This window comes from Nelumbo lutea, chromosome 1 (assembly GCF_056320005.1).
Source record: "Nelumbo lutea isolate HS-2025 chromosome 1, American lotus-T2T, whole genome shotgun sequence".
Taxonomy (NCBI): domain Eukaryota; kingdom Viridiplantae; phylum Streptophyta; class Magnoliopsida; order Proteales; family Nelumbonaceae; genus Nelumbo; species Nelumbo lutea.
The window spans coordinates 14881650-14906803 of NC_142684.1; the positions used below are offsets into that span (position 1 = coordinate 14881650).

At 41.9% G+C, this 25154-nt stretch overlaps 2 protein-coding genes and 1 long non-coding RNA gene across 3 annotated transcripts; 1 reads left to right on the forward strand and 2 right to left on the reverse strand.

The window, feature by feature from the left end:
- The first annotated feature begins 1247 nt into the window (after positions 1-1247).
- LOC148873631 (disease resistance protein RPM1-like) lies at positions 1248-5480 on the forward strand. The gene is made up of 3 exons (XM_088986520.1): positions 1248-4168; positions 4343-4382; positions 5329-5480. The coding sequence occupies exons 1-3, from the start codon at positions 1327-1329 to the stop codon at positions 5399-5401; spliced, it is 2955 nt and encodes a 984-aa protein (XP_088842646.1). The 5' UTR covers positions 1248-1326; the 3' UTR covers positions 5402-5480.
- A 2229-nt stretch (positions 5481-7709) lies between these two features.
- On the reverse strand, positions 7710-10368 carry LOC148873632 (uncharacterized). Its single transcript, XR_016105342.1, has 3 exons — positions 10228-10368; positions 8488-8622; positions 7710-7958 (listed from the first exon to the last, which is right to left on the reverse strand). It is a non-coding gene; the product is annotated as an uncharacterized LOC148873632 (long non-coding RNA).
- Positions 10369-24591: 14223 nt separating this feature from the next.
- LOC148873633 (uncharacterized) lies at positions 24592-24927 on the reverse strand. The gene has a single exon (XM_088986629.1). It carries the CDS (start codon positions 24925-24927, stop codon positions 24592-24594), a length of 336 nt encoding a protein of 111 aa, XP_088842755.1.
- Between the last annotated feature and the right edge of the window lie 227 nt (positions 24928-25154).

Sequence of the window (25154 nt, forward strand, 5' to 3'; positions counted from 1 at the left end):
TAGGAGTTGGGATTACAATCAACTTCTATATGATAAACACGGAGTACAACAAAGAAACTAACTGATGAAATAACAGGATAGGTTCCCGAACTCCAACACGTCAAAGACTCTTCATCATTATCTTAACACTTACATCTTATTTGAAGATTTTTGTAGGGCCTCCTACTAAAGGGCTCAAGAATTTTACTTTTGAGATTGAACTGTACTTGACATGCACAAAATTTGACTCTAATCATGCTTCTCCCACTCGTTAATTAAGTGTGGCCCTTAAAACCTGCTTTACCCGTTGTGTGGTCTGGGAAAAATTCTAGAGAGAGAAAGTTTTACTAAAAGCAAAAAATGGATATTTGAACTTCTCAAGTCAATAGAGGCTGAATGCTATAGATCTATGATGGAACTTTTCAACCACCACCTTGCTTTCTGTATAAGAGAACATCAGGGGCTGTGAATCATCCAGCAATGCTTGTTCAGGGATCAGGACTTAGGAGAGTACAACCATGGATGATGAATTGGTCATTTAGGTTGTGTTTGGTATCATTGTCACTTTTAATTGTGATGTTTTTGGTTGAACAATATAAATTTTTGAAAAATTATCTTATCAGATCACATCAGATAACTATTTCCACTAAAAAAATATAGACATAAGGATTGGGTGTTGACATTTATGATATAAACACCAAATTGGATGTTTTCTAAAGAAACACAAACATTGAATTTGTAATAGAAAAAATATATATTCTCATAAAATTTGTATTGATTTGATGAATTTTGATGAATTTTGGCCATTATATCATTGCTTTGTCTTTGATGGATTTGATTGATACAAGCATATTACTTGTATTTCGACTTCTATTCCGACCATTAAAATCTACTCTAGGGCCCATAGTTGTTCACACTGGATGACCTATCTCAATTTTCCACTTGGAGATTCCACGTAGGTGTGGCCTCAATCCATTATGACTATGACCATTGACTATGAGCATTATTGGGATTGACCATGTGAATTCATTTGTGATAGCCTGGTAGGTTTTCTGGTCCCCTGTGTATGATTTTGTCTGCCGTTCATCCGATTCGATTGATACATCAAACCCTTTTTTTTTTCCAAGCCATATGTCATGATGGATTTTATTTTATTTTTTTATCGATTCCATGAATATTATAGCTAGCCCGTTGTAGATGCCTTGTCCCCCACTTGTGGTTGTTGACAGTAGGCGCCATGCATAACATTCGTCACGGGAACAAAAGATCAAATTACAACGGTAAAAGACTCGATATTCATCTAGTTTTTATTGTTTGAGAGACTCAATATTTGTTTGTTGAGTGGAAATGGCGGACGGTGCTTTAAGCTTTCTTATTGACAAGTTACAGTCCTTGATTGTTGAAGAAGCAAGATTGTTGAGTGGGGTTGGGAGAGGCATCAAATACATAAAAGAAGAACTTGAAAGCGTGGAGTCCTTCTTACAGGATGCATCAGAGGTGGGGGGAGACTGCCACAAGGTAGTGAATGCTTGGGTAAGTCAAGTGAGAGAGTTGGCGTACGACATTGAAGATGTCCTGGACGAATTCAATCATCGAAAATTACAGGTTCAGAATCATAAATTCATCTGCTTTATTCGTAAATCTGTTTGCCTTTTCATGGAACTGAGTCAACGCCATGAATTTGGCACAAAAATAGAAGAATTTAAAGTGAGGATCCGTGAAATAAAGGAGAGAAGTGAAAGGTATCAATTAAGAAGTTCAATCCAAGGGTCGAGTTCCAATGTCTCTAGGAACCATACAAGAACTGACTTTCGAGTAGCTTCTCTTTACATGGAAGAGGATCAAATTGTGGGCATAGGCAAGCCGAGAGACGAATTGGTGCGTTGGTTGGTCGAAGGAGAATCACGGCGTCTGGTATTTGCTGTGGTTGGCATGGGCGGACTGGGCAAGACGACGCTCGTCAAGAAGGTATTCGATGATGAGAAGGTGACTACCCACTTCGAATTCCGCGCTTGGGTAACTGTATCCAAGTCTTTTGCAGTCCAAGATCTATTAAGGGCCATGCTGAAGCAATTTTGTGAAGCAAGAAAGGAGTCACAGATCGACAGAATGGACACAATGGAGCAAATCGATTTGATTGACAAGGCAAGGGAGTTCTTAAGGCACAAGAAGTTTGTAGTCATCTTTGATGATGTTTGGAACATGGATCCATGGAACTCCATACAGCACGCTTTGCCTTGTAATAACTGTGGTAGTAGAATCATGCTTACAACACGAAACCATGAGGTAGCTTCTTACTGTGTAGAATCACTTAGTCATGTTTATAACCTGAAACCACTACCATTTGGAGATTCCTGGAAGCTTTTCTGCATGAAAGCTTTTAGGGAGCATAACTGTCCTCTTGGGCTAGAGGAGTTGTCTCATAAGATTGTAAAGAGATGTGAAGGGATGCCTCTTGCAATTGTAACTATAGGTGGGCTTTTCTCAAGGAAAACCCAAAGTGCTTTTGAATTGCAGAAATTGCATGATAGTATTGGTCATGAGCTAGAAACTAATATCATGCTCACACCCATGACAAGAATTTTGTCTTTGAGTTATAATGATCTGCCATTCCACCTGAAATCTTGTTTCTTATATTTGGGTATTTTTCCTGAAAACTATATCATCAAATGTGGGAGACTCATCCGGTTATGGATAGCTGAAGGATTTGTCAAGGAAGCAAGAGGTAAAAGTTTAGAAGATGTTGCTGAGTCGTATCTCAGGGAACTCATCCAGAGGAACATGCTTCAGGCCATGGAATTGTATCATGATGGCAGGGTAAGAAGCTGCCGTGTCCATGATCTCTTGCGTGAGATCAGTATCACAAAGTCTGAAGAGGAGAGGTTTTGTAAAGTTACCATCAAGCAGGATGCATATTTTGTTCATCAGAGCCCCCGCCGAGTATCGGTTCACCATAGCTGTGGTGATGTTTCCAATTGGAAAAAATCAGATGTCTCCCATCTTCGATCTCTTTTCATGTTCGGGGTAGAAAATCTGAAGAAGGGGAACTGTGTGCACAGGCTTCTGGGTGACCTCAAACTACTAAAAGTACTGGATTTACAGGATGCTCCTTTGGAAAGTTTTCCCGATGAAATTGTAAGTCTCTTTCATTTGAGGTATTTGAGTTTGAAGAACACAAAGATCAGAGTGCTTCCTAACTCCTTGAGTAACTTAAGAAATCTTTTAGTATTGGACCTTAGAAATACATTTGTGAATAAGCTGCCTGTACATACAGTAAAGCTTCGACACCTGCGGCACCTTTTTGCTTATTCCTTTCACAGAATTGGGTTGCAGGGGGTGATGATGAACAAGGGGATAGGGCAGCTAACAGCTCTGCAAAAGCTAGAAGTAATTGAAGCAGATGAAGATGGAACTCGCATAGTTAGAGAGTTGGGAAACTTGACCAAACTAAGAAATTTAGGCATTACAAAGCTAAGAAGACAGCATGGAAAAGGTTTATGTGCCTCCCTCGAAAAGATGAATGATCTCCGGACCCTGCGTGCAATTTCCATACACGAGGATGAGCTTCTTGATTTGCATTCCATGTCCTCTCCTCCTTTGATGCTTCAGCTTTTGTGGTTAGTAGGGCGCCTAGAGAGATTGCCGAGCTGGATTACTTCACTCCATAGCCTAGTCTACATAGGTTTGCAGTCTTCAATGTTAAGAGATGACCCCATTAGAGTGCTTCAGACAATGCCTAATCTAATGAAGCTCTTTCTCAGTCGAACATCTGATGCAGAAGATCTGTATTTTGAGGCAAATGGATTTAGAAAACTGAAGGAACTAGACATCTGCAACTTTGACAGATTGAATTCTGTGACGGTAGCGAAAGGTGCAATGCCTGTTCTTGAAGAGCTAGTAATTCGGTCATGTGGGCAATTGAAGATTCTGCCTTCAGGAATCGAACATCTCACAAATCTAAAAGATCTTAATTTGATCGACATGCCGGAACAGTTGGAGAGGATGGTTCTCTGTCCAAATGATGTTGAACATGAGCATAAGCGAGTGAAGCATATACCCAACATTTATTTTACTGCACTTTGCGAAGGACGTAGGGTTACTTACACAAACGAAGAGTTCAGAAGAACTATGGGCCAATTTCTGGTGGAAAGTAACATCAATGCCTCAATTTCATGCAATCATCTATTTCGTAAGTTTGATATTTTATTTCCATCGTCGTCTTCATTATTTTATTTTATTATTTTAGAAATCTCAGCCTTCAGTACATATCTCAGCCGTGTATATAAGGAATGATGAGACAACACCGGAAGATGTTCTCATGATTTATTTCAATTATTTATTTATTTAGCTTCATGCATGACAGGTATAACTCGGCAAACACTACTCAATGACCAATGCAATTGGTAAGCTGTAGTCTTCTATTTATTAATGGTCATCCCTAAATATATTTGGTGGGGTGCAATTGAATCGAGCTTTAATTCAACAGTTTATGTTTGAGTTCGATTTTACTTACTCTAACTTGAAGTTAATTTGTATTAATCATATATAAATATAAAAGGATAAATTATCAAAGCTTCCCCTAAAATTTGGTAATTGCAATTACCCTCTAAACTTTTTGATACAATTACAATAGATCTTTTATATTAGAATTGTCTAAAAAGAGATATGAAAATATCCAAAATATCCATACAGTTATTGTTAAGGCTGACTTCTACATAAAAAATAATACAAATTTTATAAACAATTAAAAAAAGAGAATTTGAAGTTTCAGCTTTACCTTTGATTATTGATATAGAGTGTAAATTTGGAAAATAAAACAATTTCAAAAACGAGATTGGAAGGGTTTAAAGTATTAATTCATATGAATAGAAAATTTGAAATATAATCAAAGTGCCAACCATTTGGTTGGTAAGGTCTCATGTTGGTCATAGTGGAGACTTGGGATCGAGTCCCGCCTACACTTGAGTTGGGGGGTTATGAGTTGAAAGATGGCTATCCTTGTTGTGTAGCCCATCAAAAGAAATTAAAAAAAAAAAAAAAAACAAAAATTGGAACTTTAGGGAAAGTTTCAGCAATTTACTCATATAAAACTATTCCCCACCTTCTAGTCTCTGCTATTTAAGTTCGGTTTGCCTCAGCTCAATTACACACCCTAGAGGAGTTTTTTTTATTTCTTTTAAAATATCATTTAAATAAAATAAAATTGTGATAGGTTTATTAAACCAGTCAACGCCTTAAGAGGAAAAATAGAGAGAGAATAAAGCAAAAGGAAGAAGGTTTCACCTTAATATGTATTCGAATTTTAAATATACTTTATTTCATTTTGAAATTATTAATATGTGTTGATAGGTTCCGTGATTGTCCAAAAGGGATGGAGGGTACTAGATCACACAAGATTAGTGTCTCAACAATACCACGGTAGACAAAGCTTTCAAACTATGGAATGATCATGTACAGGCTCTCGCATATACCTAGTAGAAGTACCAGGTCGTTTGATTCGATCTCTCCATGGCCAGATCTTTTTGTTTCCTTTTAATTCCTTTATTTGTTTGATTTGTTGGTCTTAATAGAACCTTTTATAATTAATGTTTTCTAAATAAATAACTTCCACAATCTTATACCATTTTGAGGAACCAATTTGATATAGAGAGATCAATTTATAATTCATAAGGAATTTAATTTATAATTTTAGATATCATTATGTATCTGTTTATGGAATTATTGCATGTACATCAACTTATATTAGTTGGTTAAAATAAGCACAAAAGAAATCTATGAGATGTCAACTATGCTAGTCATTCTTTTTGTAACAACATTTTTTTTTTTTCATTTTTTGAGACTATTTCCACCTTCCCTTTTTCTGTTCATATACATCCATATGAGGACACAGATCTGTACTACCTATTAAATAGCGAATGTCCCTTTTTTTTGGAATTTTCGTTGGACATTTTTTATCCCTTATCTAAGCAGCATACAACGGGCATAAAAGAGGGCATATGCATCCTTTACTCTCACACCAAAAACTGTCCACTTATAACTATTCAAAAACTATCCATAAATTGTAAATAGTTTTATCTTGGAGATACTGTCACGTGCAAATGCACGTACATGTTTACTAGTGTAATATAATACCTGTCACAAACTGAACGGAGGAGCCACGAAAAGGTACAGAAAAAAAAAAAAAGCGTAGAAGATCCGAACCCACCAAAACTATATTTCACATTCCTGTCTGTTCCACCAACTGGCACAAGGTGACTTAGGGGGTTTCAAGGTGTCAATTGGCTGGTTGATAAGGTTTACTGCTAGTCGTAGCCGAAGACTTGGATCAAATTCTGCCTGCAATTAGTTTTTTATTTATTGTTTTTTTAAAGGCTTTTATGGGCTTGATTAGTGGGCTACCCCTGTTGCGTAGCCCATTAGGAGCCAAAAAATGTCCATTCTAACAATTTGTATCTTATCTTCGTAAGCCCCAAAGTTTTGGTCCGTCTTCCCTACCCATTGTATCTTTCACTTAAAATTTAGTGTTTCATAGAGTGGATTACTGTTATTTTGGATGGAAATTGCAGGAAAGAAATTAAGCTAACATCTTCCAAGTTAATGCATTCTGACAAACAAAATTTAGAAGGTAAATTTAATGCATGAAAGTATTAATTAAGAAAAACAAATTCTTGTGACAATGATTTGTTTTTTTTAGTTATCAAGACTAACTTTTCAATGTAGGTGATAATAGCAGGACTCGATTCCACGTCTCTATTGGAACTACCCAGCTAACTTGCCAACTGAGCCACCATTCAATTGGCTGTGACAAGGACTTGTATGTAAAAATCTCTAAAAATTAGTATAATCTCTTCTAATCAAAATAATTAGTTACTAGCGAAGGGGCCCTGTCACTCCATTATTTTAGTTAGCCTAAACAAAAATATAAAATTGTGATCTTTATAATTTTAATGGATTTATACAAAAAGAGTATATTTGGGACTTCATTAGTTGAGATACAAACTCGTGAACGGGAGATGAACCATCCAAGTTATAAAACTTATCATGATTGACCACTTTGTTCCACCATGAGGAAGAAGCAATTTCTTAGGTAGAAGCATTTTTTCCCTTTGTTTTTTATTGGTTTTAAAGCATTGAAGCATTGCCAACATCTTGGCTGTTAGGAAGTATCTCATTAGGCTTTGCCTTTTGAGTCTCAATCTTTACATCTTCCATTCAAACCATACCACGTATAAGCCTCCTTACACCTCAATCCGCTTTTAGGTCGTGTATTATTAGGAGACCAGCTATTGACTGAAGCCTAGCCATAGTTCATTTAGTTTATAGCAGAAGTTTATATTTATTGAGAATTATTAGAAAGACATTTTAACTAAAATTTGAAGTTTAAGATTTTCTGGGCATTCTACCTAACTTACTTAACCTTGATCAACATCATTCTCTCCTTTTCTTTTATATATTATTCAAATGTAATTCAAAATTAATATCAATTCAATCAACCATTTCAGAAATCTTATAGAGATTTATACAAGATATGATTTAAAGGAATTGGTAAACAAAAATTAAGCAATTTAGTACTCATAGCACATATGTTGTAGGTAACAATGATAATATTATCAACAAATAACAATAAATAGAATCTATTAGGGAAAAAATATCCAAGTTGATAGTAGAAAGTTAAACCCACAATGAATAACATATTAGATGAATAAGATTAATAAATTCAAACCATTTACAAATTCACAGGTTCAAAATGAATCCAAATCACATATATAATATTTCGTATTAAATACAGATAGTTATCCATCTTGATGCCTGATTAGAAATGATATTCGCAAATATTTAAAGGACATAAGCAGGCAGAATGAACAGGAATAAGAGATCAAGCCTCAACATTAAATCTTTGAGTGAGAATGTAAGATATGTAGCTGAATCAATTGGTGAGAGATGGAGCCTCAATATTGGATCTTTGGTCCTAGGATTACCTGGGGAAAAATGATAAGGTCATATCAGCCTGTGGATGCTTATAGGGACAAGAGGCTTTTTGTTGAGCTGAATGCAAACTGAATTGTGGTTAGAAACCCTCAATGAATTCGATCAATTTATGAATCTGGTGGCCAACAACATAGTAGAGCTAGGTAATTTGAAGTAAGAATGGCCATTAGTGGACAAAGTTAGGTCTGTGGCCAACTGATCAACAACATAGGTGTATGCCTCTACTATGCAACTCTTAGTGTTTTCTTAGCGCCTCACCTGGAGGCGTGTTTCCAGGAATACACCTCTAATGCCTTTTAAAGCAATAACAAGAGACCTCTCCTTATTTGGAGGGTCTCCTCTATACTTCTTAAACTTCAAAATATACAAATTTCAGCTCAATGCAATGGTTTGACCGAGAGAAATTGATTTTACAAGTTCTGATCAGATTTGATTTCGTTTTTCTGGGACTTAGTTAAAGTTTGCCAAAATCTATAAGGAATGATGAGGCTCTTACAATGATTTTCATGTGAGACATACCCCTACCCATGGTGCTAGCCAGCAACTCCGTTGTCTTGAGAACTACTTTCCAAAGACTTGGTTGCCTTCACTCAGGAGCACATGTTGGTGAGGCTTTCTAGGGAGAGCAGCAAAAGAGGGAAACAGCTCGCGTGACTGAAAAGAAGAGGGAAGGAGAAGACGTGTTGTGAGAAAGAGAAGAGAGAGAGAAAGAGAAGAGAAGAGAGAGAGAGAGAGAGGGCTATTGCGAGTAGGAAAAAATTCCAATTAGGACTGCAAATGGATCTCATTGAATCAGAAATACCTAGATCCAGATTCATATGGATTTTCATCAGTAGGATTTATGTCAAATTTAATTTGAATTTGGATTTCAATTGAATGTTTAATAGCATTAATAGATTAAACTAAAAAAATTCCAAAATGTTATATATTATTCATAAGATGAAATAAAAATGGCTTTGATATCATGAACAATTGCATTGAAAATAACATTTTTCGTTTGAAGTCCCAAAATTTACTCCAGGGAGGGCTAAATACCTTATGCCCCGTTCACTTTTCGGTAAGTTACTTACCTGGGTAGATACAATTACCTGGGTAAGTTTTTCCTGATAAACACTTATCTCAGGTAAATAAGGCAATGACCATTTTATCCATAGAAATCCATTATTAAAAGGGGCACTTTTATCCCATTCAAGTATTGGCTACTTTCCCCCTATGTGGGAAAGTTATTTACCCATCTAGGAGATGGTTATCACATTGAAGATAAACTTTCCCTAATCCCCACATAAAGCTGAAAAAAGAGCATGAGATTTTTGGTCAATGGGAACCAAAATCCCATTGACCAACTTTCCCCCTTCTCCAAATCCATAAAAAAAGAATGCCCCCTTAAAGTTTTATTAATTATTATTAAAAACGGGATTGAAAGAAACAAGGGAAGATCCAAAAAAAAAGAATGCCCCCATACAAGAAACACATTGCCATTAGCTAATCCCCAAAAGTGGAAGATCCAAAAAATCTTCATAAACTAATCTCTAGCACCTTGACTTGGCAGCTGAGAAACATTGTTGAAAGTGGTGAAATGATCCAAATCAGTATCTTGTTTCTCTAGAAAAATCTATGGGCCTATTAAGCTTCCTTATAAATATGATTAATTGAAAGGAGAGAAAGTGGGAGACTAACTCTCTGAAAGTAACTTGTATAAAACTGAACATATAGCTCTTTAATAAAAATAGAATATTCAAACCTTCCCCCCCCCCTTCCTTTTTTTCTTTTTTTGAGTCATTCAAGCTAATTTTATCAATAGATACAATAAAGTTTTTAAATAAATCAGCATCATCATCATCGTTCAAGCCTCAAGCCTCATCCCAATTATACAGGATCGATTACATGAGTCCTGTTTCACTCCACTCTCTTTAATGCCATATACAATTTGAAGAAGGCAAAGTATCTATTAAATTGAAAAGTAAAGAACAAATATATCGAATTCAGATTTCCCTTAGTGGGATCAAATTCAAATTGGATTAAGAAAAATAGATACCATTTTAAGCCTTAATTCTAATATCTAAAATCCATGGTAAATTTCTTAACGTTTATTAATTGATATCTATTAAAACATTAATTAGTTACAAAACAGTGGAACTAAGTTGTTGCCCGAAAATGTTATATAAAATATTAACTACTACAAGAGGGATTATTTTAAACATAAAATTAAAAATTAGAGAAACTAAATGAAATACCTTTTGAGAGATGAATCAAACAAACCTTATAATTCTACTTGGCGTGATGGTTTGTGTATCACTTCCTAATGTGAGAGCTTTGACTATGATGGTATAGTTGAGACGCTAACCTTGTGTGATCTAGTACCATCCATCCCGTTTGGGCAGTCATACAACCTATCAATATACAATTGTAATAATTTATAAATGAAATGAGGTATATATTTGGACTTCAAAACAGATTCTTTCCTTTTTCTTTTGGTACCTAAACTGTGTCATACTTTGAATTGTTCATCAATAAAACCCACCACAAGTTTCTATCTTTTGTTTTAATGATATATATTATTAAGGCTGTAAGGCAGCCCCATCTACCTAAAATAGTTGGAGATGACCAACAGAACGGAAGATGTTGCTTACCAATTGCATTGATCATTGAGTAGTGTTTGCCGTGTTAAACCTGTGATGAATGATGTAAAAAAAAAAAAAAGAAAAGAAAAGAAAAGAAAAGAAAATCAATGTCAATTTGGTAAAGAAATAGGACAGAAGAACATCTCAATTTCAAGGAAAAATTATGGAGCAAGGATTTATGTCCTTAATTCCTTATCTAGCTAATGCAGCGCAACTCATGAAAACGTGAAGAAGAAACTTACTATATAAATGCTTGGAGGACATTGAGGCACTAATATTGTTGTTTTCCATTACAATTGGTCGCATGGTTCTTTTGAACTCTTCACGTTTGTAACCCTGCGTCCATCACGTAGGGCAGTAAAATGAATATTGGGGATATGCTTCACTCGCTCATGCTCATGCTCATGTTCAGCTTCATCCGGATATAGAACCATTCTCTCCAACTGCTCGGGCTTGTCAATCAAGTTAAGATCTTTTAGATTTGTGAGATATTCAATTCCTAGAGGCAGAATTAATTGCCCACAAGACCGAATTACTAGCTCTTCAAGGACAGGCATTGCACCTTTCACTACCGTCACAACATTCAATCTGTCAAAGTCGCAAACGTCTAGTTCCTTCAGTTTTCTAAGCCCATCTGCCTCAAAATACAGCTCCTCTCTGCATCATATGTTCGACTGAGAAAGAGCTTCATTAGATTAGGCAGTGACTGAAGCACTCTAATGGGATCATCTCTTAACATAGAAGACTGCAAATTAACCTATATGTAGACTAGGCTATGGAGCGAATAGTAATCCAGCTTGGCAATCTTTCTAAACGCCCCACCAACCATAAGAACTGAAGAAGCAAGGGAGGAGAGGACATATGGAAAGGAAATCAAGAAGCTCATCTCTGCATATGGAAGTTGCACGCAAGGAATGGAGATTATTTTGGGTAACTTTTGTATATAGGTGCCTTATAAAGAAATTGAAATTAAAATAAAAATATATATTATAAAAGAATACAATTATATAATTTGAATATATTAAAATCTAATATAATTTATAATACTGTAGCCGGAAACTTGAATCAAATCCTGTTTGCAATTAGTTTTTTTATTGGTGTTTTTAAAAGCTGTTATGGGCTTGATTAGTGGGCTACTCTTGTATCTTTGTAAGCCCCAAAGTTTTGGTCCATCTTCCCTACCCATTGTATCTTTGTGACAACGTTTTTTTTTTTGTATCAATATACTAACTTTTCAATGTTGGTGATAAATTGATAATAGGACTCCATTCCACATTTCTGTGGACTTGTACCTAACCATCTCTAAAAACTAGTATAATATCTTCCAATCAAAATAATTAGTTATTAGATGGCAGAATATTTGATTTAGATTTGTCTACTTCCTCTTTTATTTTCTTGTGTCTCTAAATCTTCTTAGTCAGATCAATTGTCAATTGAGGCCTCCCATGAGGGTGACCTTTTGCATAGTAAGTGCTACAGCTAATTACTTGGCGTGGATAGGGAGCATGAACGACTAAATGGACCACTAGCTCACCGATGTGAAATTTCCTAGAAAGTAGAACCAAGTGAACACTCTAAGAGCACAGAGCTCGCATCGTCTGTCCCAACGGGACAGAAAATTTTCTGTCCCGACCAATCTAATTGTAATACGTCGCCTTCACACCCGAATTTGAAACTGAGGAAAAAAAACCCTCTAACGGTAAGATGGACGCCAAAAGTTATGAAAAACAACTATATGAAGCCAAATATCCTCTCCACTGCGTGCTGCTCTCTTCCCCTCCCTCCCCACCGCCCTCAATCCCCATCACCCTCACCGATATCAAACCCCTTCACCATTGCCATCTTGCCATAAAAGCCCTACAACCATCTGCCGTTTTTCTGTTGAAACTTGCCAACTAAGCTGGGTCCCAGAGTAAAAGATGACCCTGTAACCCGAGCTCCACCGCCGCTGACATCTTGCCATTGAAACTTGTCAACTGAGTCGGGTCCTAGAGTAAAAGATGACCTTGCAAATCGAGCTCCATTGCTGCTTCCATTTTGCCGATGAAACTTGTAAACTGAGCTAGGTCCCAGAGTAAAAGAAGACCTTCCAAACCGAGCTCCACTGCCACTGCCATCTTGCCGTTGAAACTTGTCAACTGAGCCAATTCTCGGAGTAAAAGATGACCCTGCAATCCGAGCTCCATTGCCCTTTTCCATTTTGCCGTTGAAACCGTGCAACTGAGCCGCTTGCCATAGTTAAAGACAACCCTACAACCGAGCTCCATCGCCTCTGCCATCTTGGCGTTGAGCTGCAACTGAGCCTGTTCCTATAGTTAAAGACAACCCTTCGGAGCTAAACGTGCATTCGCGACGAAGTCTGCCAAGGCTTGGGCCTTGATAGCAGTTCACGGTTTGTATTGGAGGTCGTACTCGCTGAGCTCGATGGCCCACTTCGTCAGCCTACCCGAGACCTCGGGCTTGAGCAGAACTTTTCTCAGAGGCTTGTTGGTAAGGACGACGATAGTGTGAGCTTGGAAGTATGGGCGGAGTTTCCGGGCTGCTATAACTAGTGCATAGGCTAGCTTTTCTATCTCTAGGTATCTCGCTTTTGCTCCCTGCAACACCTTGCTAACATAGTAGATAGGTCGTTGGACCCGACCTACTTCTTTTATCAGTACTGAGCTGACCACCTCATCGCTTGCCGAGAGGTACAGCTCTAAAACATCGCCCTCCATGGGTTAGGTTAGGATCGGTACACTAGCGAGGTACTTTTTGAGCTTATCAAACGCAAGCTGGCACTCTTCGGTCCATTCAAAACCTTTGCTTTTGATTGCCTTGAAGAAAGGTAGGCAGCAATCTGCTAACTTGGACATGAAGCGGCTCAGGGCGGCTATTTGGCCATTCAGCCTCTGAACCTCCTTCGGTTTTCGGGGTGGTCCCATGTCTAGGATGGCCTTAATTTTATCCGAGTTAGCCTCAATACCGCGCCGATTGACGATGTACCATACGAACTTTCCCGATGTGACACCGAAGACACACTTGTGTGGATTTAATTTCATATTAAACTTACGCAAAATTTGAAAAACAGAATGCAAGTCTTGCATTAATTCATGTGAAAGTTGGGTTTTGACGACCATGTCGTCTACATAACACTCTATTTTTCTGCCGATCAAGGGCTCAAATAATTTATTTACAAGTCTTTGAAAGGTTGCCCTGGCATTTTTTAGTCCAAAGGGCAAGACCTTGTAATAGTACAGGCCAAGCTCGGTTATGAAGGCGGTCTTTTCTTCATCTGCTGGGTTCATCCTGATCTAGTTGTAGCCCGAATAGGCGTTTAGAAAACTCAGCAATTCATGCTCTGAGGTCGCGTCCACTAGATTGTTGATCCTGGGGAGTGGTAAGCAGTCCTTTAGGCAAGCTCAGTTCAGGTCGGTGTAGTCGACGCACATGCGCCATTTAGCGTTAGCCTTTTTTACCAAAACGGGGTTGGCCACCCAACTCAGGTAATGGACTACCCTGGTAAAATCGGCTGTGAGGAGCTTCCCAACCTCCTCGTCGACTGCCCTCCATCGCTCTGGGGCTAGGTTGAGTTTCTTCTGTCTAATGGGCCTAACTACAAGATTAGCATTAAGCATGTGAGTTATGATGTCAGGGTCTATGCCAGGCATTTCTGCCACAGACCATGCAAAAACATCTAAATTTTCGAGTAAGAAGCTTACCAGTTGGGATCGCAGAGGTTCCTCAATGGAAGCGCTGATCTAAAGTGTCCAAGCTGGGTCCTCTGCTGATGCCAAGATGGAAACAACTTCCTCTGTGGGTGCAACTCGCTCCTCGCACTGTTCCGCAGGTCGCTCCAGCTCAATGTCGTTTACCACCTTGGCCTTTCCCTTGAGGGCGGCGACGTAGCACTTGCGGGATTCAAGCTGGTTGCCTCGCGCCACCCCAACTCCAAAGTCCGTAGGGAATTTCATCGCCAGATAGTAGGTGGAGACCACCGCACGTAGGGTGTGGGTGATGGGCCGACCTACTATGGCATTGTACGGGGAGGGAGTCGCGACCACCAAGAAATCGTGGTTGAGCCTTACTACGCTAGGCTAGGCACCGACCTCCACGGGTAAGGTGATTCTTCTGAGGGGCCTGACTTCCTCTCCACGGAAGCCTACCAAGGGAGTGTTTGCGAGCTTCAGGTTGCTTTCTTGGAGCTGGAGTTTGTCAAATGCCGCTTTGAAGAGGATGTCTGCCGAACTGCCAGAGTCGACAAGGACGCGCCTGGATTCAAAGTCGTTGATCTTCATTTTTATAATGAGCGCATCGTCGTGGGGGTAGTGGACCCCGAGTGCATCGTCTTCTGTGAAGAAGATCGGGTCTTTTGTCCTTAGCCACTTCAGGGGGTTCTCCTCTTCCCTGGTGACCTCGCGAGCTGATGTTCGAGCTGCTGTCGAGCTGCAGCCCACGACGCTTGAGTCTCCAACGATCACGTGGACAGTCCCCCGAACTGGTCTCTCTTCCAGGGGCTACCTCTGCGGCTGCTCTGCCTGTCTGTTGCTGGACTCAGGGGCATCTCTGCTCTGCCCCCCTTGCCGGCATGCCTTATTATCATTATTATTTTGTACAAAATTTCTTAGGTATCCACGACGGATGAGCTCCTCTATCTCATCGCGGAGGTTCTTACAGTTTTCGGTGCTATGACCATGATATTTGTGAAAAACTCCAATACAAATTTTTATACCTTACATTAGGGTCCCCTCTCAAGAAGGGTGGCCACTTCACATACGGGGTGTCCTTGATTGCCATAAGGATCTCGGCCCGCCTCGCGTTTAGTGAAGTGTAGTTTGTCCTGTTTGCCGCTAGAGTTTGGGCAGGCTGACTTGGTCTTGCCCCCCGAGCTGGGTCCTTTTTCTTCTTGCTGTCTCCTTGGTGCGAGGTCTCACCTTCCCTCTTCCTTTTCTCAGGGGCCTGCTTGCCCTTCTGGTTGATCTCCTCCTCCGTTCCTATAAACTGATATGCAAGTTTAAGGAACTCGGTCACGGTCTTCGGCCGGTTGACAACCATGTGCCACTTGAACTCCTTGTGGGTGATGTCTCGCTAGGCCGCAGTGAGCCGAACTATAGGGTCCAGGTTAGGTATCTGTAAACAAGCGTCGTTGAACCGCTTGATGTAGCTTCTGATGGACTCCCTTTCTCTCTGGACTATGCCAAAGAGTCTCTCTTGCATTCTTGGGCAGCGTCTGCTGGTGACAAAATGGGAGGTGAAGACCTGGACGAACTGTGCCCAACTCTTTATCGATCTGGGCGGAAGGTTCTGGTACCACGTTCGGGCCACCCCTTTGAAGGTAGTGAAGAAGGCCACGCACATGCAGGATTCACTGGCTCTTGCTATGTGCATCTGGGATTGGAAGGCGTCAACGTGGTCATTCGGATCGAAGGATCCGTCATACTTATCCAGGGGAGGAAGCTTGAAGTCTTTTGGCATGGGAACCGCAAGGAGCTCTGAAGACAGGGGAGACAGGACTGAGAGGAGTGGAGTGGCTTTTACCTCATCCGAGCTTACTTCTCCCTTAGTTCTGAGCTCATGCATGCTATGCGTGGCAGTTTGGCGAGCTCGACGGCGTCTCCGCTGCTTCTTTGCCGGCTCGGCATTAGTGCTACTCACTTCTGTGTGGCCGAGCTCGGTAGGCCTAGGGAGGGGCTCGGACGGCTGCTGGCTGCGGACTGAGGGGTCCTGCCTGGAGTCAGTGGCCAGAACCTCGAACTGATTCTGAGCGAGTGGGAGCTCGAACTGAGAAGGCCTAGGTGATGACGGCCTGACTGGCTGAGAAGGCCGTGGGACAAGACTTGGCTCCCCAAAGGGTTCTGAGCCCAGGAGGTCTCTCCTCGGTGGGAGAGGCGTTCACTCTGGCGGCGAGGTTTGGTCTATTGTGAGGCTGGGTGATGAGGAGGAATCTGGGGTTGGTTCAGAGGCAACAAGGGGAACTGTTGCTGATATTGTTGCTGATAGACATGGTGTAGAGCCTGCTGCTGATACAGCTGGAGCTGCTGGACTTGTTGCACCTGAGCCTGTATGGCCCGCATACAGCTCATCAGATCTTCGAGCTGTTTTGTTCCAGCCGCTGGGGGGAAGGAAGGCTCTGCGAAGGTTGCCTCTATCGGCGAAGGGAGTGGAGCAATCACTGGTGCTATGCACTGAGGTACGCTCAAGGTGGGAACTCCATCTGCGGTGAGGGGCACGGTAAACTGACCGATGTAGAGGGGAGTTGAAATTGTTCTTCGGCGGTGTTCCAGTCAACACTTCGTCCAGCGTTGCTGGAGGAAGCCATGAGTGGTTTCAAAAGTTGCAGAGTTGCAGAGTTGAGCAAAGGAAGGCTTCTTGAAGTGATTACCACAGACGACACCAAGTGATGATGCACGATCCGGTCACTCCTAGTTGGCGGTGACTTGGCTCCTAGTTGGCGACGGACGGTACCTAAGACGGAGAAGAGAGTGAAGGATTCCCGAGGAACTTGTCCGGCGGGAACAGTCCGATGCTTAAGTTTGTCTCTGAAGAGAGCGCAAAGAGAGCAAAGAGAGCTAAGAGTGAGAGTATAACGCAAAAATCACTGTTCAAGTTACCTTCGCCCATTGAGGGTCGGGGTCCTTTTATAGCGGAGTTCTCTCAAGTCAGGTGAGGTGGTGGGCGTGGCCGTTATTGCTAGAGCTGAGGTGGTGGGCGCAGGTAGTTGCTGCAGGGTATGGACCAGTCAGGCGCGAGACACCTTTCAGAGGTGGCAGGCACGACGTCGCCTGACGAGAATTGTGGGCACAACCTCTAGACTCGACGGGTACTGGCCAGACAGGTCTTTCCTGTAAGTTGCCGAGCTGCCTTTACCGAGCTACCTTGGGCCGAACTACCGTACTCCGTGGTGCTGGGGGTGCGCCAAGGTGCTTACGCTTGAGGCGGGCCTCAGGTGAATATGGACACGAGTTGATGGTGCTGACCCGAAGTACCTCTACTTCGGGATTCTTATCCGTAGGTCGGGGTGTTCCCTTTTTAGGAAGAGTTCGGGGCCTGACGGGAGGAGCTCGGTCCGCTCCACCCTTAGAGATAATAAGGGTGAACTGGGTGTTATTTCCCAGCGAGTTGTCTTGTCTGCCGAGCTGTCAGGCTGGGCTCCGACGAGTCCGTTATGCCAAGTTATGACCAGACTATTATGCTGAATTGTCGGTTATGCCAGGTCATATCCACGTGTCCCCGTACTATAAGGTTGGGCCAAATCACCCTCCATCAGCAACGATAATGGAGCTTGATTTGCAGGGTCGCCTTTTACTCTGAGACCTGACTTAGTTGACAAGTTTCAACGGCAATTTGGCAGCGACGATGGAGCTCAGTTTGCAAGGTTGTCTTTTACTCTGTGACTCGGCTCAATTGACAAGTTTCAACGGCAAGATGGCAGCAGTAGTGAAGCTCAGGTTACAGGGTCATCTTGTACTCTGGGACCCAGCTCAGTTGACAAGTTTCAACCGCAAGATGGCAGACGGTTGCGGGGTTTTTACGGCAAGATGGCAGTCGTGAAGGGGTTTCTCATGCTATTGATGTCGATGAGGGTGTTGGGGGGCGGTGGGAAGGGAGGGAAAGAGAGCAGCTTGCAGTGGAGAGGAATATGGCCTTACATAATTGTTTTTCAGAACTTTTGGTGTCCATCTTGCCGTTAGAGGATTTTCTTCAATCAGTTTCAAATTTGGTCGGGACAGAAAATTTCGTGTCCCTAGGGGACAGACAATGCAAGCTCGAGAGCACAATCCAATTGCACATTGGGAACATTTGTTGCCTAGTTAGCTTAACACAAGAGGAATTTAACCTCATTAAAACAATTTAAGAAGATGAAAGCAAGAATAATGAAGTAGAGGTTATGTGTGCTATAAACGCAACAGAAAAACTCATGGCAGTAGTGGGTGACACCACCAACCGTCTGTACAATAATTGCCAATAAATGTAATAGTTTTATCAATAAGGGTAAGGAAAAGACTTAAACCACCCTAAAACCTCCCCTATTAGAACGACGTGCCATTATATTTGAAAAAATACACCAAAAGACATTTTACCCTTTATTACACTCTTTAAATTTTCAAATAAACCACTAAAATTGTAAGGTTGGGGAAGAAATGGGATGTGATCGATGGCTTGTGAAACTCTCCCTTAATTGAAGCAAGCTATCTAGGGCTTCCTTCAAATCCTACTTGATTTTCAGAACGCATCGTCATCTTGAAGGCATCTCACCTGAAAATAAATAATCTTGTACATTTTACTAAATTATAGACAACAGAAGAGTCTTGGTTCTTCCATTTTTAGGATTCAACGCCTACTCGTCGGGTTAATGGAGGAATATCTTGAATCATTCGATGAAAGTCGATCGAACTTTTGAAACTAGAGAGAGATAAATCTTTGCAAATTATTTCTGGAAAACTGTGAGTTATAAAGTGAGACTATTTGCGCCAGAGCAGCTATAATATGATATTTCTATGGATTTTGTTGATTCCTCTAGTTAGTAGAAAACCTGTTATCATGGTGATTATTGACTGCTTGCTCAAGTAAAGTATGGCCGCTTAATTTATTCGTCTAGTACATCCTTACTCAAACCAAAGATTTAACTTAAGACTTCATGGAGGGGTGTTTAAACTCCACGAGATGCTTGGAAGCATATATTGTGTTAAATTGAGACTATTTGTGTTCAAGAGTGCCTTGTGGAAGTTAAGGTGGGACTTGTTTAGACGAGCAAACTGAGTCTCTCAATCATCAGATTGTTGAAGCTTACCTTTGGGTATTAGTGGGTCAGAACCCACCACCTTGACCTTCACCCACCCATATGACCCATTAACCAATGTAAAATAATAGAAAATGCAAAATATGCAAAAAAATAATAGAAAGAAAAAAATTGACATAAATTTGCAAAGAAAAAAGAAATTATCGCAGAAAAAAAGAAAAATTGCAAAATACAAGGAAAATTATAAAATTCAAATATCAAAAAAGTAGAAATTGCATAAAGTACATAAAATGATAAATCTTTCCAAAAATTATATATTTCAATCAAAAACGATAAATTACAGAAAGAAATACTTCCAATATAAAAAAAGAATCAAAAAAATAATAAAAAGTGTGTAGAACAAAGAAGAATAGAAGACTAAATCGGTGGTACCAGCGGTGGCAACTAAAAGAGTAGCTATTCGATGTGACTTCTTGCAACCTGTATTAGTGAAGTGATAGAAATTTTCATATAAATGATGTGATTGCTCCATTTGCAATCTGTTTGAAAAGTATGATTGGTAATTTGATAATTTTCTTTTAACGCTTTATCTTTTATATTAGTGGGTAGTCTTGGGACTTAGTGTAATATGAAACACTTGGTAATCTATACTAGAAAGGGCAACGGGGAGAGTTCGGGGCGAGGAATCTTCGATCCTAACCCCCAAATCACCCGTCAATCCCCGTCTCTGACCCACCAAGGTAGCTCATCACCAGGGAGCTCGGCATAGCTTTCCCCTAGGCAGTTCACCACCAGGGAGCTCGGCACAGATCTCTCCCAGGCAATTCGTCACCAGGGAGCTCGGCATAGCTCTCCCCCAGGCAGTTCGCCATCAGGGAGCTCGGCATAGCTCTCCCCCAGGCAGTTCACCATCAGGGAGCTCGGTATAGCTCTCCCCCAAGCAGTTCGCCACTAGGGAGCTCTACCATCCTCACTTAGGAGCAAGTCAGATGATGAGATACTTAGCCAAAAAAAAAATGATACATCACAAAAAATTGGTATTTGACCAAAACCGGTTACATCAATAAGTTCATTTGGTTCCTGACTATTATCATCATCATCATTTTATATTGCCACGAGCAACACATGTACACTTTTACTAGTAAGTCAAAAATGGAGAAAAACGTCCACAGATTTTTTATATTTCCTTTAATTTTTTACCACCACACTTTAATACAATATAACATAAACAGTGCTCCGACTTCCTATTTATTCCCTAGATTTAAATAATGAAAGTTAATATTGAAAAACAATGATAATTTAAATATGAAATTTAATCATAGAAAATGAGAATTAGTACCTCTGAATATGAAATTAAAATGAGAAATTTGATACTATTAATTTTCTTTGTGAAAAGGAAATTAATAATAATATTAAAATTACAATTCCTATCCTCATTTATAAAACATGTCCAGAAACCTTCAGCTATTTCCACCTTTTATTTATCTTAATATAATATACAAAGATGTAGTAAGTGAACAGTACAGCGAGGCTCACAATTAGGTTAGTTATATAGCCCCCCGGACTAGAAGGCCCGATGAAAGATATTGATCCAGAATAAGTGAGCATCATCGCAAACATGGCGATTACGAGTTCTGTACGTGCAGGGAATTCTTTTGTAAGGTGAAAGAGCATGAGCAAAGACGATAAAAATCCAATTGTGTTGCATCCCACGAAGTAATAGAACATTTGGCGATCTTTAGTAACCAGCGGTATATGGTCTCTCTAGGTATACCGTACTGGAGTCGTTGGGATTGGACGAATCTTCCTGCCAAAGGCCACCAGGAGGAGTGATTCCAGCTTGAAAAGTTGCTACAGTAATCAAAGCAACAATCACCAACAGTGCATTCCGGACATCGCTTGGAGCTTCTTTGCCTGGCTGGAATTTGAAGTAATCTGTCCAGCTTGATCGAATGCCCTTGGGGATACTTTCGAGGACCTCATCACTTGTAGGTGGTTGTGGCTGGGAAGATTCTGTTATGGTCCCTCGCGTAGGATCCTGTCATGGGTCGGTCTACGGTGCGAAGCCCTATTTCCTCTTGTGCCTTCCTTTGCTTGCAGACCTTATTGCGGAAACTGAATGGGTGATTTGTCCAAGAGACCACCCGAACTCTCCTCACTCTTTTCTTGATAGAAAAAACTGAATGCTTTATTTTAATTCGTAGCTCCTTAAATAGGAGATTACAGAAGAGAACTCTTTGTTGGATTCGGCTAAGCTAGGGTAATCCAACTTAAACTAAAACTCCTAATTACCTACTCCTAATGGTAACACAACTCCTACTTAAGAGGATAAAATAAGACAAGGATAAGGGATAGGATAAGATAAGGGATAGGGATAAGATAAGGATAAGGTAAGCTGGCGGCGAGTTGGCTTGACGTGTCCAGATAAGGGTGGCCCCACCCCTATGAACTGTCGTGTGGGCCCCGCTCTATTGCTGTTGCCGGGTGCGTGCGCGCGGCTCATGGTGTCGCTACCGCGCGGTGCGTGCGCGCAGTGCTGCTTCCGCGCAGTGTATGCGCGCGGCTCATGGTTCCGCAGCCGTGCGGTGCCGGGCGTGTGCACGGTGCGTGCTGCCGTGCAGTGTGTGCGGTGTGCGCTGCTACCTAGCGGTGCATGCTGCGCGCCATGGTGCCACTGTCGTGCGGTGCCAGGTGGGTGCGCGGTGCGTGCTGCTGTGCGGTGCGATGCATGCAGTGCGTGCTGCGCGCTATCAGCGGTGCGTGCTGCTGTGCGGCGCTTCCAGGCGGTGCCTGCTGCTGTGCGGCCTGTTGTGCGTGCTGCTGCCTATGACTGCGCCGCAGTGCGCTGCCGGATGGTGTGACCATAACATTACACCCCTCCCAGACTACGAGCTTGTCCTCAAGCTCGTATTCCGGATACATGGCTTGGGACTCTGCGAATGGATCAAACGGCTGCACACTATTTCTTAGTCCCCCAACAGTATGAACAATAGGGACTGCCCCGTATCTCAGTGCATAAAGCTGGATTATTTGATGCAAACCCCAGCCACCTTCTTTAGTTTCCAGCTCCCAAGCGTAACCATGGCTTACAGTGACTACACGATCTGCTGCACTCAGTCCAGCCGCAAGGACGTTGAAGTGTTCCCCGCCTCCTGGGTCATATAGTTTGAAGTAGTTTGTGGAAGACCAACATAACTAAAATCGCGTACTGGACCACGGCCCCGATGTGCTATGTTGTGGATCACGGGGACGCATCGGGTATACTCACAGAGGAGAACCTCAAGAGTAGTCTTACAGAAAAGAACCATGCGTTTAAAAATATCCCCTCGGCTTCCCCCATATATATTTTTCTCAATATTGCGGGACATAGGGCTGTCCATGATCACAAAATTCATGCCATCAATATAAGTTCGAGAGAAAGTTACCTCCATCTCCTGCCCATCCACCTTACATCTCTTGCGCGTTCCTGTTTCTTGGATTTCTGCATAGTTACCATACTGTGGTTCTGCGACCATAGCTCTATGTCCACGCCGGGCCAAGGCCTTCGGTAAAGCCCCAGCAACATCGCTAAGTCCACCTGTCTTCGGTAAAGGAGCTCATTCTGTAGGTACCAATATAATGTTCATGGCATTGTCCTCGACCAAAAGAGGAGACTTTACAGTTTCATCCTCCGTGCGCTGATCCTTCGAAATAACTATGGCTGTAGGGGCAACGATCTGCTGTTTGTTGGATGCCTCTGTCCAGTTCGGACGGCGCCTGTTTGTGTTGGCGATTCCCTCATAACTCCCTTCTTTGTTGGAGATGAATGCTTCCAGCAGGCGTCACATCTCCCGGACATCTTCCGTGACTTCACGAACCTCCATGCTGGTTTCTGCTAACCTATGTTCCAGTTCGTTGACCTTGGATGATAGCTGCTCCATATCGCCCGTGACGTTTGGCTCTGATACCAATTTGTTACGGTCCCTCACGTAGGATCCCATCACGGGTCAGTCCACGGTGGGAAGCCCTGCTTCCCCTTGCGTGCAGACCCTATTGCGGAAACTGAATGGGTGATTTGTCCAAGAGACCACCCGAACTCTCCTCACTCTTTTCTTGACTGGAAAAACTGAATGCTTTATTTCAATTCGTAGCTCCTTAAATAGGAGATTACAGAAGAGAACTCCTTGTCGGATTCGGCTAGGCTAGGGTAATCCAACTTAAACTAAAACTCCTAATTACCTACTCCTAATGGTAACACAACTCCTACTTAAGAGGATAAAATAAGACAAGGATAAGGGATAGGATAAGATAAGGGATAGGGATAAGGATAAGGTAAGCTGGTGGCGAGTTGGCTTGACATGTCCAGATAACGGTGGGCCCACCCCTATGAACTATCGTGTGGGCCCCACTCTGCTGCTGCTGCCGGGTGCGTGCGCGCGGCTCATGGTGCCGCTGCCACGCGGTGCATGCGCGCAGTGCTGCTGCCGCGCAGTGCATGTGCGCGGCTCATGGTTCTGCTGCCGTGCAGTGCCGGGCGTGTGCATGGTGCGTGCTGCCGTGCAGTGCGTGAGGTGCGTGCTGCTGCCTGGCGGTGTGTGTTGCGCACCATGGTGCCGCTGTCGTGCGGTGCCAGGTGGGTGCGCGGTGCGTGCTGTCGTGCGGTGCGCGCTGCTGCCTGGCGGTGCGTGCTGTGCGCACCGCTGTCGTGCGGTGCCTGTTGCTTTGCGGCCTGCTGTGCGTGCTGTTGCCTATGACTGCGCAGCAATGCATTGCCGGATGGTGTGACCATAACAGATCCAATATCACAGGCTCGACGACGGCGAAGAGTATTTTCTATTACTGCATCGTCCGGTTGTCTTTGTGATCTCAGCAAAACCCCTAGGGCAGTAAGACCCTCTCCATTCACGGCATTGACATCCGCCTTCTCAATGTTGTCAAGCAAATATTCTACCATCTGCACAGCCAAATGTAAGCATGCATTTATAGAACTGGTCTTTAAACAACATCCCATTCTGGGAGCAACACCGGCCATAATGGACTATTCATCAAGACCTGGCATACGGTTATTGCAGCCAAGAATCGAAAACTATGTTAGAGAATAAAGTCTATTCAAGAACCTCATTTAACAATTTAATCTTTTTAGGTTGAATGGTTCTTTTGAGATGGTATCAAAACAAAGACCACACTTAACACAGCGTAAATTTTACGGATTTTACCGGGGTTTGTCTTCTCGAGGTTGATATGTGTAAAACAGTGTTCCCGTCGCTGTCCTTCCAACTTAAGATCTCCTCCCTGTTGCGACGTTTAAAACTTAAAGGCATCAAATTGGTTGTTTTCTAAGGCAAGGTGAAGAGCAGTCTTGTCGTAAACTGTCAAGTCTGCGATACTTTCTGGGCATGCACTTGGAAATTCGCCCAAAACGGGGACGCTTCCTGCGCTGGCTGCACAGTGAAGGGGAGTCATCATCCCTTTGCCCTTAACTTGGCAGAGCTCACCATCTACTCTCAACAGTCCCTTCACAATATCAATATTCCCGTTCCGGGAAGCAATGTGAATGGGACTTGATCCATCTTCGTTTAGCTTTCTCGTGAGTGAAGGCTTCAGGGCGGCAAGTTCCATAGAAAAAGCGGTATGCCCCATGGATACAGATAAATGTAAAGGAGTACGAAGGAACCTGATGTTGTTAACAAGCTTCTCAAGGATATCGTTATCACGCATATATATATATATATATATATATATATATATATATATATATATATATATATATATATATATATATATATATATGTATATATATAGAGAGAGAGAGATGGAGTGGAACTCTAGTAAAGAAGAGAAGACTGGCATGTGGCAATATAGATTAA

Excerpts from the sequence above, each read along its gene's own strand:
- LOC148873631 (XM_088986520.1), top strand. The coding sequence starts at position 1,327 with ATGGCGGACGGTGCTTTAAGCTTTCTTATTGACAAGTTACAGTCCTTG. Across the intron at positions 4,169-4,342 it reads TTCATGCAATCATCTATTTC|GTATAACTCGGCAAACACTA; the intron begins GTAAGTTTGATA and ends CATGCATGACAG. Across the intron at positions 4,383-5,328 it reads CTCAATGACCAATGCAATTG|GTTCCGTGATTGTCCAAAAG; the intron begins GTAAGCTGTAGT and ends ATGTGTTGATAG.
- LOC148873633 (XM_088986629.1), bottom strand. The coding sequence starts at position 24,927 with ATGGGGCATACCGCTTTTTCTATGGAACTTGCCGCCCTGAAGCCTTCA.